Source organism: Anastrepha obliqua, chromosome 4 (assembly GCF_027943255.1).
Source record: "Anastrepha obliqua isolate idAnaObli1 chromosome 4, idAnaObli1_1.0, whole genome shotgun sequence".
In the NCBI taxonomy this organism is placed as follows: domain Eukaryota; kingdom Metazoa; phylum Arthropoda; class Insecta; order Diptera; family Tephritidae; genus Anastrepha; species Anastrepha obliqua.
The window spans coordinates 69,228,376-69,242,457 of NC_072895.1; the positions used below are offsets into that span (position 1 = coordinate 69,228,376).

Genomic DNA, 14,082 nt, shown 5'->3' on the forward strand with positions numbered 1-14,082 from the left:
TAATTTTTGCAGTAATTTTTTCTGTGACACTTTTGAATAAACTCGTTTTTTTGTTTATTTTTCTTTTAAGTTATAGACTCTATGAAGGCGCATTTATTGAAGGTGATGGCACTAGACCAACAATAATTTTTGTACGTTAATTCGCCTTGTTTTATTCTGTACTGACAGCTACATGGACACAGCGAAAGAAAAAAAAGCAAATCAGCTGATTTACCAAAACCACCTTTAATAGATTCGCCTTGGACTCTACATATATATTGTTATCTGCGATTGAATATAAATTTCTGTTTCATAAGTCGTGAACTGAATAAACGTAGTACAAATAATTGAACTCCAGTTTTAATTGTACCGTGGTTATTTTGGCAGATAATTGATTAGAGCAATTTTGGCGCAAAAATAAAATGTAAGGACATATAAGGCCCCTAAAGCGGCGCGTCATCTGGCGTCTGCGCATATAAAAGTTGTGCGATACATTTTACAAGAATATTCACTGTTCTCGTATTGAGGGTATAGGGGAAATAGTTTTTTGAAATTCCGTTAAATATGAGCCTACTTAGTTACATTTGTAATTTGCTTTAGATTTTAAGTTACACCGATTAACATTTTTTATATTTCTTTAATGCTTTTAAATTTTGAAGTGAAACTTCTTTAGGCGCGTCGGGGGCCCCAAGGCAGATTGAAAATAGGCGAGTGAAACGGTAAGTTCGGAGCGTTACCGAAATCCGTCAAATGGGCGGGGCCAAGGAGCAGCTGCTCCTTCCCACTCTCGCCTATTCGCTCTCTCTGTCGCTCTCTCGCATCGCAAGCGCTGAACGATGTGAGGGAGCCACCGAGACACGCCGTCTCTCCCCTTCTCTCTCGAATGCCTTTCTTTCTCTCCCGTTTGCTCTATAGCAAACTACCCACGCCGTGCATCAGCCGTTCAGTAAGTGTGAAGCGAGGTTAGGATATTGCGTTGACCTGTGATTCGCACTGAACGAAGCGATATTCTTAATAGTTTTTAACAATATCGCTAAATCGAAGGAATATACGTATTACGGCTATTGATTTTTCTTTATTGCGTAACTATTTAGAGGAAATTCAGTGTGTGTTGGTGAACAATTAAGTTACGGGCAAAATGAGTCAGAGTGAGACTGATGTGACGCAAACTTGCGCATCAGATGCGACTCATCAACAGATAGTTGTTTTCAATATGCCTGATGAAATACATGGCAATCCAAGATAAATATATATTAAGTAAATATATCAAATAAATATATCAAAAAATATATAACATAAATGTACGATGAAATACATCACGAATGAGGGATTTTGAATACATAACCTCGTTAACGTGTGGGTTTGAATAGAAAATTCACTAAACTCGTAATTAATACACAGCCCCGGTAAATTGGTTTATCGCGTTATTTCTGTCATCAATACGCTTTTTAATCGGAATATAAAATTGATTGGAAAATAAGAACACTAATATATGATCTAGGGACATGATTTCTTCAACGGATTCGAATGTGGACGCGCTTCAAGCATCAAGTGCAGCAACAAATGCAGAGCCGAAGCCCACAATAACGAAATGGGCTGAATACAGTAGGAATTACAGACAGCGTCAAAAACTCGCACGGCCTCCGAAACCTCCACCTAAAACGCGAGCTGCGATTACTAAAGCGTACCGAGAACGTCAGAAATTGTTGAAATCGATTGAAACTGGTGCTGCAAACATTATGCCATCAAAAGAAAAGCAACAGCGAAAAGTCACTCAGCCCAATACGCCTGTTGCTCCAGTCCTTAGCCCAGATGATGGTCCACAACATATACAACATACGGTACAGGTGCATCGACAGTCTCAACCAATAACACAAAATGTTGCCAGAAAGACAACAACAGCTCAGCGGAAAAAATCAACTAAGGTTAATAATAGAAACATATCTCAAATGGTATGTTCGAAGTGAATTATTTTTTTAAATCCTTTTTTTCTATTTTTTTAAATCCTTTTTTTATTTTTTTAAATCCTTTTTTTATTTTTTTAAATTCTTCTTTTTTATATCCTTTTTTTATTTTCTTAAATCCTTTTTTTTATTTTTTAAATCCTTTTATTTTTTTAAATCATTTTTTATTTTTTTAAACCCTTTTTTATTTTCTTAAATCCTTTTTTTACTTTTTTTAAATCCTATTTTTATTTTTTAAAATTTTTTTTTATTTACCTTTTTTTATTTTTTTAAATCTTTTTTTATTTTTAAAATCCTTTTATTTTTATTTAAAACTGATAAATTACCTCCTTTTGCCATAATTTTTTGAAACCTCAGTAAACGTCGTTTACGGATTTTCTCCAACTGTTTTTTATTAGCAGCGAATTGCGCAATTAAATTATTGTAGCTAATAGTTATCCTTGTCTTTTCTTCATATCGTTAAGATGATAATAATTAAACAAAGCAAAAACACCGAAATATTGCACCAAAATAATTTCTATGAAGAACAACCTTTCGCAACAGTATTGATAGCTGATAGTCAATTTTGCAGGTATCTGCCATATGAGACCGGGTATATTAATTTTGTTTATTAATTGGTAATTAATGCATATGTGAACGTATTTTTAGCTCTCTGAAACCTTTATTCATTTGATACCTGTATGGTTATATTTTATTGAACTTATTAATTTAATTTAACTTAACTTTATTAGGTGGAAACTCTCTTGAGTCGCTTTCGCGTGATTGGGTCACGAACATATGTGCTGAAAAGTTCTGGGCCTTACAAAGAAAACACGTTTTTTTGTTCAAAATTAGCTTCATTCATCAACGTAATTTCCATCAAGAATAACGCCCCTCTAACATTTCAACACCACTAACATTTCAATAACATTTCAATACCACTTTTGTAAAACGATTTATCTTTTGCCTCTGAATAGGCCTCAGTTTCAGAGTTAACCCCTTCATTCGAGTGAAATATGATATCTTCCCAGCGAGCAATATTTTTTAAATCTGCAAACAGCCAGTAGTCACTGAAAGCCAAATCTGATTCAATAAATTCATGTAGTTTTGCCATTGTTTTGATTGACGTCCACTGCGTTGTGCATCATCGGTGTCTCTACGACCACGTTTGAAGCCAGTAAAAAATCGTTTTATTGTTGTTTCTTATGGACCGGAGTCCCTATAAAACTTTTCAAGCCATTGCTTCGCTTGAACGGTATTTTTCCCCCATTAAGAAGCAGAGTAAAATTAAAACACGAAATTCTTTTTGATCCATTGTTTTGAAAATAACCAAAGTAGCGTCACTCGTAGCACAATAACTAACGAACTAATGAATACAATATCAGGAAATTTTAGCAGCTGTGGCTTTAAGGTTAGTACTAACGGAACGGGACTTTTCAGCCCATGTGTTATTCACTAACCCACATACAAACTTTCACAATATATACATATATATATATATATATGTGGGTCCTTTTATCTGTTTTATTATTAACAAATAGTTGTACAAATAAAAGAATTTGATTTGAATTTGATTGATTACTTGAAAAAAAGAAAATATGCTAGCGGCTTAAAATTTGTATCTACACGGCTGCGCGTCTGTCTGCTACTCCCGTCTTCTTTCACAACACGTCGCGCTTGTCTATATTCAGTGTTGTCATTCTCATTGTCGTTGTCGCTGTAGTTGTCGCTTTCGCTTGTGGGCTTTATATTGGGGTTGCCGCCTATTTCAGGGTTTCTCCAATCCCACATATATAATTGGCGCATTGGCGCTTACTAATATTAATATTGATTCAAAGTTAGCTATAATTCAAAATATAGTCATACTTTATTTACAGGTTCTAGATAAAAAACTGTTTATCTTTATTCATCACTGCTTTTCTTTTGTTTTACAGGAATGTGAGGAAATGGTAAATTTGTTACGTGTAGTAGAGTTGCAGCAGATACTATCATTTTTGAACATTTCTTTCGCTGGGCGTAAAGTCGATTTGCAACGTCGCATCATTAACCTTCTTCATACAAACTACGAACTATTGTCTCATAAAATACGCGAAGTTTATACACAATCAATGTAAGTTTTTTTTTATTACAAAAGGCAGAAATTTATGCATAATGTATTTCAGTGCGGAACAACAAGCCCAACAGTACGGACCAACTGATCCCAAAAGAATGTATTCACATATGCAAATGCCGCCGGTGCAACCGAACCCTGCAGCTGGTTTACCTAATGCTGGCCAGCCTACAGCTGTGGGTGCACCGCCTATTACAGGTGTTCCACCGACTGGACCCGGTGTTGCAAATAATATGGTACCCTTTATGAATCCCATACCCACACATATACCCATACATCCCGATGTACGTCTAAAGAAGCTTGCTTTTTATGACGTACTGGCTGTATTGATTAAACCCTCGTCACTTGTGCCACGCAATACCCAGCGTATACAAGAGGTCCCCTTCTACTTTACATTGACGCCGCAACAAGCCACAGAAATTGCATCAAATCGTGACATACGGAATAGTAATAAAATTGAGCACGCTATTCAGGTTCAACTACGCTTTTGTCTATTGGAAACATCATGCGAACAAGAGGATTGCTTCCCTCCTAGTGTCAGTGTAAAAGTCAACAATAAGTTGTGCCAACTGCCGGTAAGTATATTTTATGTTATAGCTTTTCTTATATTATATAATCATTTGCTGTGGGGATGGCCCTTGTAATATATGATACTTCTTTTATCATTTTTTTAATTAAAGTAGTTTGGCTTTTCCCATGGTCAATAAAATAACGGTATGAAATCATATATTTCACAGAATGTCATTCCAACAAATAGACCGAACGTGGAACCAAAACGACCACCGCGCCCCGTTAATGTTACAGCTAACGTAAAGCTTTCGCCTACGGTAACCAATTCAATTACTGTACAGTGGTGTCCAGATTATACTCGTGGTTACTGTATTGCTGTGTATTTGGTGAAGAAGCTGACATCTGCGCAATTATTGCACCGTATGAAAACAAAGGGCGTCAAACCCGCTGACTACACACGCGGTTTAAGTACGTATAACAATTCTGAAAAGAAATATACAAATTTAATTTACAAGTACTTTTAATTCATAGTCAAAGAAAAACTCACTGAGGACGCAGATTGTGAAATCGCCACCACAATGCTTAAAGTATCACTTAATTGTCCATTAGGCAAAATGAAAATGTCCATACCATGCCGCGCATCAACTTGTTCACATTTACAATGTTTTGATGCTAGTCTTTACCTGCAGATGAACGAACGCAAGCCTACATGGAATTGTCCAGTGTGCGATAAGCCAGCCATTTATGATAATCTGGTCATTGATGGGTATGCCACGTGTTTTTAACCATTAACATATGTCCTCAACTCGCGATTGTCTTCTTGTAGTTACTTCCAGGAGGTCCTCGCCTCATCTCTATTGAAGCCTGATGACACTGAGATACAATTGCACAAAGATGGCTCATGGAGCACACATAGTTTACGTAATGAGGCTCAAATAATTGATACACCAACAAAGCCTGTAGAAAAGGTGGAGGTCATTTCAGATGATATTGGTATGTTTGAAGAATATAAATCATTTTTATGAGCAGGTGCTCAAATATCATTTTCCAGAAGTCATAACCACAGAAGATGTGAAGATGGTCAAATCAGCCGCACCGCCTGCCATAGCTAATGATCAACCAACATCAACGACAAACAGTGAAACGGTAAATTCAATTGGGTGAAAAAATTAAGCATACAGGGTGTTTCAGTAAGAGGTTTCAGAAAGAGTAGAAAATGTAAACATACAATTTCTGTATTCATATCTGGAGGGGGTATTTAGTATTTGTCATTTTAATTTTTTTAAGTTGAACCTCTTTTGAATGTATTGTGGTATTTTGAGACTGTTGGCAGACTGATTATGTACAGGGTTGCGTCACACAAGTTGCTGAAACTTTTGTAAAGTTGATACACAAATCTTCGGAGTAACGTTTCAAATGCTGGAAGAGTTGTTATTCGGGAAAAGAGCCACAAACATATGAAAGCGGAAAACCCTAAAACGAGGAGGATCGTTTGCCAGCCTTACATCTCATCATTTTCACCACATAGTCTGTACTTTGTTTTAAAGTAGTCGTTACACATGATAAGAAACACTTATTTTTTACTAGTTCAAATGACAACTCTCTGAAACACTAGTATATTTATATTTCATATATGTTGAAGTAGAATAAAAAGTATTATGTATGCTTGATTTAAATACATTTTAATTAATTTGTATTTTGAAATCTAAATTATACACGAATATTATTACAATATACAATATAAATACTTATGTTTCGTAAAGCTGATGGCCTAGTCGCTAATGCTTTTTAATTCATTGTAATTGTAATTCATTTTAATTTCGACTTTTTTTTATACAGGTTGATTTGACGCTCAGCGATTCTGACGATGATATGCCTTTGGCTAAACGGCGTCCTGCCATCAAACAAAGTTCCGCTACCAATGCCACAAATTCTGCGGTATCCACATCAAGCGTTAATGGAAGCGGTGCTGCAGGCAATGGTGGCACCAACGCCAATCAGCGTAACGCATTTGCACAGCAACGAACTGGTACGTTGGATGCTTATTCGTACTAAAAACAAAAAAAAAAAAAAACAGAATCAAATATATTATAATATTACCTATATTAATAGTAGCTTAGGCAGAAAGTTTAGAAAGGACAAAAATCAAAACTCTAGAATATGCATTAAACAAGCGAAATATGAGTAGTTCTTTAGAAGCAAACACTTACATTCACACATTCACATATATATACACACATTAATTAATTCTATAGAAGTTAAGTCCAACGTTGTTGCTTTATATGCGCTGTATTTCTTTTATCAATTCAATTGTCTTTTCGTTTGTTTCTGTGGAGTAGGAAAACGCGCTTACTGACATACACACAAATAAGTCACGTACAAAATGATTACTCAGTAAATGTAACGAATAAGAAATACTGCTGGGTGCCGTTCTAGCGTGAATGGCTTATATATATTTTTTTATATTTATTCATTATATTCATCTTTTAATGAATGAAAGGCGCATTTTGCGCCATTATTTCGAACATCCGTTTTCCACCAGTTGTCACTAATACATCCATCCAAATTGGGTTTATTTTATTTAAAAAGGCCGCCACCGTAGTCGAGCTAGTTTGTGTGTAGTTGTAGTTGTTGTAACACTATAAACATTATCCATAAATGAAGCCGCCGGGTGGATTTCTTGGTCGGAATGAATCTGTTGCGACACCGCATTTAACCGACAGCCGAATCGATTTACTGTATTTGTATAGAGAGCCGCACGCCTTGCAGGAACGGACAAAAGTCGGCAAATCTCTATGTATAAGTTCGGCACAGCAACAATGAAGAACCGACTATCGTGGAAGTTTGATTACTATTCGATTGTCTTGGGTTCGAAACAATAAATTATAGACAAATGTTTTCTTAGAAGTGTAGGCAATGGCAAACTATCTTTTTAAAGGTAGTTAAAATGGGAATTTTATGTATTATCACTGAAAATTTGTGAAGGAGCAATTTTTTTCACTGATGTTGAAACCTGATATTTAATTAACCGCTGGTCTTAGTTATGTAAAAAGCACTGTTTTTAAGCATTTTTGAACCAGCAATTAATTTGAACGAAATTTTTAAGATAAAAAATATAGTAAAAATGTTGAGTGGTTTTCTTCTGCTTCTCTATCACTCTCAATATCCAATGTGATGCTGTTTCCCAAACACCCTATGTTTGTATGTTTGGAGGCTTATTCTAACGTATTTGGTTTCTCAATTTATTTTTGCTATTGCTTTAGCTTTCCTTTGTGTATAGCGGTCTTTTATAGTACCTTCCTGAACTCCCGACCTCTGAATGCTGTCATCGGAGCCCAACCATCAGCTATTGAAGACGAAGAGGTTCAGCTACCACGCGTGACCCGGGTAATCAATTGTGTTCTGGATACTGCAGCAGGTTAAACCCCTATCTATCCAGAATCGACCCCGACCATGTCCGGCATGTGAAGGCACCCCACACAACACTAACGCCCTTTTCTACAATCGGCATTCTCATGGCAGCCGGTTCTACGTTACCGGAATGACTCGGGTTTTTCCCGACCAAGGGCTGCCGCCCCAGTAAACTAGCCCTGTCTAGTGAACCACTTATCATCAACCACCTTTTCACATGCCCCATCAAACCTAACACCCCCCTCGCAACTTGTCGCAACAGCACGTTTCCTGGGTCTACCGTTAAATGAGTTAAACGAAGACGACTGGTACTACATCGACAGGGTTTAGTAAGCTGCTACAAAAACAACAACAAAATCTTCCGCAATTGAATTCTGAATATTAATCAAGGCACATTAAACAGTTAGCATCAGTAGAGAAAAACAACAAGAGCAATTGTTTTGTTTTTGCTTTTGGCCCCTAGAATGTCAAAATCTATAAAGAAAGATAGTCAGTTCAGAGTAATTAAACAAAATTTGACAATTTAGAGACCAAATAAAAGTTGCAAAATTTGCAACCCTGCTTCTGCTACCTGTTTAATGTGCCTTTTTATATGAATATAACATAATTTTAGATTTGATTTGTATTCATAATATTCAGTATGTCCCCATACAAAAGTTACATAGTACAATATGAAATCGCAGAATAAATTCACTCAAACACATTTAGGATCGTACACTTGGGCACCAACTTAAGACCGACTGATATCACTTAGTTTTAGCACTTCTATTGGAAGCTACTTTATTGACTTGTATAGCGATGAACACAATATATTTGTTCACTTTGTCATATTTTTGAAATTTTTAAGAATATTTTTTTGTGATTTTCTTCAAAAAAATTATTGTTATTATTATCATCGAAATTGATTTGTTATAAAAAATTTTCCATTGCATTTGCTAATTTCGGTTCTAACCTAAAATTCCAAACTAATTCCAACAAACGACGACGCCGCCACCACATCACCACAACCACAAATTCAATAAAGCCAACAATCAGCAAACGAATCGGCCATCAAATTTTTGAATCGCTCAACTCGTTGTCACCAATCACTTGCAAACTTAGTTCGGGTGCAGCGTGAAAGGAAGTGCAGCCAGTCATAGGAATCGTTTATTATTACTTAAGTACGACAACGACAACGCACGCTATGTTGGTTGAGTTTGAAAAGCTGCAGGGTCAAAATAAATTGATTGAATCCTGCATCACAGTGCTGATTGGTCTATTTATGCATCTGAATCGTATTAGCATTATCGAGTTGAAATACTCGCGTTTGCCACTATTGACGCCAAACATTGCGTCCTGTTTATTTGTATTCTCTGTGCTATGTATACTGTCGAGATTGCGTCCAATGTGGCCCAGTGCATTACGTAAACCGCAGCGTGCTTTAATTTTCCTCGTTGAATTATCCCTAATATTATATGCCACGGATTTTCTATTACGTCAAGTGTGGTTGCCCAGCTTGAAGCTATTGAATTTTCTTTGTCGTTTCCTCGGTCAATATGTAGTAGTGGCTAATGAGGCTTTTTTAGCAAATGATGCACCCACTTTGTCGTCGTGGATCCGTAACGATGTCTTTTACATGGCTCGTTTTCTACTTGCCGTCATTACCTTCGTGTTCATGATCGATATCACGGGTATGCTTGAGTTCGTATTGAACATCTTCCGTCCATTTGATAGTATTATGGAAGGAAGCTTTCAAAGCACTCCTACGGATACACCAGATCGTATGGATGAATATAATTATGAAGACCCTAAGATGGATGATATATCATTGCCTGTGCCAGATAATAATAGTTTTTCTAATAGTCTTGCCGATTTGGAATCTACGAGTTTTGATGTAAACGATTTACCTTTTGTCCCGCAGGAAGACCTACTCAATTTGGGACATCGTGTAGGTGGACGAAGGCGTCGTCAACCGATGCGTAAGGCGAAACGCGGAAAATTTGTATTGAACGAGGCGGAAGACGAATGCACTTGTTGATATCTTATGTAAACAAATTTGTGGATTAATGAATCAATGTTTTTTTGTTATGAATATATGACAATGTATGTAAAGAATCCGTGCCACGTACTTAAGCGCGAGTACATGTTTTTGATCATAAACGCATTACGGAAAATTTGAATAACACGATATATGAAAAGAATAAACTTTTAAAGCCTTTAATATATACAACCATGGTCATATAAATTGCACATTTAGACTTTGAAAGCAAAGAGTTAAATATGTTTTTAAATAATTATTTTTTATTGGGAAAAAAGCAACATGAAAAATAAAAAACTTATTTACTTCTACTGTAAAACAAACAAAAAATGGTCAAAAAGAATTTCAGTTCTGATTTAATTTACGAGAACGTTGATAACTCACGAAACCTCCTGGACACATAAATAGCACATCCTAAAATATTCCAAATAAAAGCAAACAAATCGGATAGTTAAGTGATAATATTGTTTTATTAGATTAGTATTTTGTACTATATCCACCGTTTTTGATTACTTCTTCACGCCGTCGCTCCTTTGGAATCGAGTACCAAGCCTCCTCAATTGGGGCTCACAAATCCTCAAAATTTTAAAAAATTTTGTTAACGATATTGACATTAGCGTCATTACACAAATTTTCTATTGGATTGAGATCAGCGTTCTGCGCCGGCCAATACAGTACATTATTTTTTTCCTCTTCTGGACCATTGCTTCACTGTCTTTACAGTATGCTTTCGATCATTGTCCTGCATAAATGTTCAATTTAATGGCATAAACTCAAACACAAATGGCTCCATTTTATTCTGGAGTATATCCAAACACTGAAATCTATCCATTTTACCAACCACGCGAACAATCGGCCCAACACCATGCCAGGAAAAAGCTCGCCAAACCATGATGCTTCCGCCCCCGTGTTTAATCGTCTTTTTTTTGTGAACCTAGAATTTAGCGTTTGATTTTTTGGACGACGCACAATAGTTTTCCCATCTGGTTCCATCCTATTTATTTTGGTTTCGTCGGTCCAAAGTACGTTTTACCAAAACTGAATATATTTGTCTTTGTGGGATTTTTCAAAGGCAAGTCGGTGTTTGATATGTCTTTTTGAGAGGAGTGGTTTTTTTCTGCTTATGCGGCCAAACAGCTGTGCTTTGTGAAGTCGCCTTCCTACAAGTTTTCTGGACACCTGTAGACCAGATTCTTGGCTTATTTCAAGCATTGTTTGCATTGCCGACTTAAAAGGATCTGCTTTGCTCTTGCGTATTATAGCTCTATCCACATTAACATCAGTTTTTCGCGGCTTTGGTTTTCTTTCCGTTTTTTTGCTTGGATAGCATTATAAACCATTTTCTGAGAGTACATTATCATTTCAGCTATTTCTGCATAGCTTTTTCCGTTTTGACTCATATGGTATATAAGAGTTCTTTTCTCCGGCGTGCAATGTTTTCCACGTCCCATTTTTAGTAGTTACTTTAAAATTTTATTTAAGAAACAAAAAATTATACTAAAAATCGCTGAAACCATATTAAAGTTTTACTCTCCGCTGCACAAGCTAAAATGTGCTATTTTTCCATCGAAATTCCATCGAAAAAAAGGGTAAATTCTTCGCATAAATGTAATCTTAACACTTTATCGACCGGTAGCCTATTTATAGGCTTTTCGATTGCCAGCGCTTATTGACCGGTAGCCTATTAATCGGCTTTTGGTTATCGACGGTTTTTGTCAGTGGGTTGCTCTTTTTATAACTACGCAGCGCCAACGTCGTTAATTATTTGCAGCTTTGTACTTTGCAATAAATTGTAAAATCAAATACAAAATAAAGTATAAATATCAATAAAATTCCATTACTTTAAAACAAAAGGAATAAGCACAACACAATGCATAGTGAAAATTTAGCCGGTACTTATTGAGTGGCAGCCTCAAACACAACCGGTCGATAAAGTGTTAATAATGGTAGTAAATGTAAATAAACAAATTTATTTCATCAAAGCAGAGTTCCTACTAAAAACTTAACTTAACATACTATATAAGGTTCACATTTGTGCCATTTATCTGCCCATGGCTGTATATACATTGTTGGAAAATATAATAGAAACAAAAATTTTCACGTAATTTTTGACAATTTCGTTAATTTTTGAAAAATTTCTGATAGTTTGCCTTACAACTTCAAACAATTAATGCAAATTAAGAAAATAAAAAGCGTCTTCCAAATATTTTTAGAGTTTAAGAAAACTATTCTGGAAAAAATAATAGAAACAAAAAGTTTTACCACAAAAATCATTTAAAAAAAATGCTTACATATGGAGAATTAATGCAGTATCTATTTCTTGCTTGTTTTATGGCTTCTTCACTTCTTCAATGCATTGAATTTACTGAATTTGCACATTTATCTGGAAAAATATAGTGGAGTACTAACACTTTTTGAATTTGGTTTCACATTTATTCCCTGTTTGTGGCTTCGAAAGGGCCGATTATATTTTTCAGTTCTGACCAAAGATGCTCATTCGGGCTTCAGTTAGGAGACTGCGACGGGCATTCTAAAACATTCACTTTTTCTTTTTTTAAAGACTCCTTTGTTAATTTTGATGAATGCTTAGGGTAGCTGTCCTGCATAAACTCTCGTTTTAGGGGAATTTTTTCTCTTGCATAGGGAAGCATAACCGATTCCAATATTCTCTTTATCTTTATCCCTTATCCGAAAAGCATCCCCACTCCATTATTGCTCCGCCACCGTGCTTTACTGCTTTCTTGGTATATCTGGGATCAAATGCCATATCTAAATATATTTGTTGTTGCATCCTTCCGTAGCACTTTTCCCAGTGTCGACGGAAGAGGTGCTTTCTTGCAGATTGAAGCCTTTTTGTTTTGTTCTGTAAACTCAAGAACGGTACTCTTCTGAGTGTTTTTGCTATTGATCCGGTTTCTAACAACTTGTGTCGAACTTGCAAATTGCCAATTCAGCACAGTTTTAAGCTCATTTGATGTCAAAAATGGTTTCGGTTTGTTATAGTGTACGCGTTTCATGTTTTCCCAGAATTTCACATTTTCTTTCGCGATTTTCGGCATTACGTACGTTAAGAACAGCTCTAAAAGCCTTTTTCTTTCAACATTTCATTAATTCTACTATTTCATCAATAATTTTTCCTTGTTTTTTTTTCAGTAATTTGGCTACTTCCTCCGTACAATGCGTAGTACGGCTCATTTTTTCTATTTTTTTTTAATACCAAGTTGTTAATTAATTATCCCTTTAAGGGCAACTGAGTGAAATTTATAACGTCTTAAACTTGTTGCTACCACCAAACAGTTACCGTTTCCATTATTTTTTCCAAACACAACATTTCTTTTTTTACTCAAGTTTGTCCAAAATAAGAACGAGGCAATCCTCCGCCTTTTCGGGTGTTTGGCCGAACTCCTCCTATTTGATGCATGCGTCTTGATGTTGTTCCACTAATGGGACCCCTCCATTACAGTTTTATGTCGACTCCGAACGGCAGATATTTTTTATAAGGGTCTTTTTATGGCAGAAATACATTCGGATGCTTGCCATTGCCTGCCAAGGGGTGGGGCTGTTAGAAAAAAAACTTTCTATGATTTTTGTGTTATAAACAATCATAATAAAACCAATTTGCAAATAAAGAGATGCAGTCCATTCAAAAAATTGAAGCTCACTGTTTCTATTATATTTTCAGTGGGTACATATAACATATATATTAGGGCGTGTCGATTTAAAAATCGCTCATTGCTCTGTGAAAATCGTATTCTAGGGATCAAAATAAGAAACTTTGCCGAAGGAACCATACCTCTAAAACGAATTCTGATGTCCCCCAATTTGGGTCGAACGAAAAATCCCACTTTGACCCATTTAGAGTGCCCCAATCGAGTCCAAATGTATGACCGACCCCCACTAACTTTGGACGGCCGATCCACCCATGCCAGTGGCACACCCCCTGGAACTCCCCTGGGGGGTTCCCCATACAATCATTTCAAAATATCACCATTTTCGGCCTTTACATGAGAAAAGAAACTAAAAAGTTCGACTCAAATTTGGGGACATCAGAATTCGTTTTAGAGGTATGGTTCCTTCGGCAAAGTTTCTTATTTTGATCCCTAGAATATGAT

General features: G+C 36.0%; 1 protein-coding gene across 7 annotated transcripts in view; it reads left to right on the forward strand.

The window, feature by feature from the left end:
• Window positions 1-14,082, forward strand: part of LOC129245415 (E3 SUMO-protein ligase PIAS3) — a 52,796-nt gene that overhangs the window by 10,875 nt on the left and 27,839 nt on the right. For 6 of the 7 annotated variants that reach the window (XM_054883559.1, XM_054883561.1, XM_054883563.1 and 3 more), the window contains 7 exons: window positions 3,857-4,032; window positions 4,085-4,607; window positions 4,770-5,010; window positions 5,074-5,308; window positions 5,369-5,535; window positions 5,594-5,688; window positions 6,382-6,571. In XM_054883559.1, the coding sequence (XP_054739534.1) occupies window positions 3,857-4,032; window positions 4,085-4,607; window positions 4,770-5,010; window positions 5,074-5,308; window positions 5,369-5,535; window positions 5,594-5,688; window positions 6,382-6,571 (1,627 nt within the window). Of the gene's footprint in view, window positions 1-3,856; window positions 4,033-4,084; window positions 4,608-4,769; window positions 5,011-5,073; window positions 5,309-5,368; window positions 5,536-5,593; window positions 5,689-6,381; window positions 6,572-14,082 lie in introns of those variants that run through there. The other variant, XM_054883558.1, reaches the window with a different exon arrangement.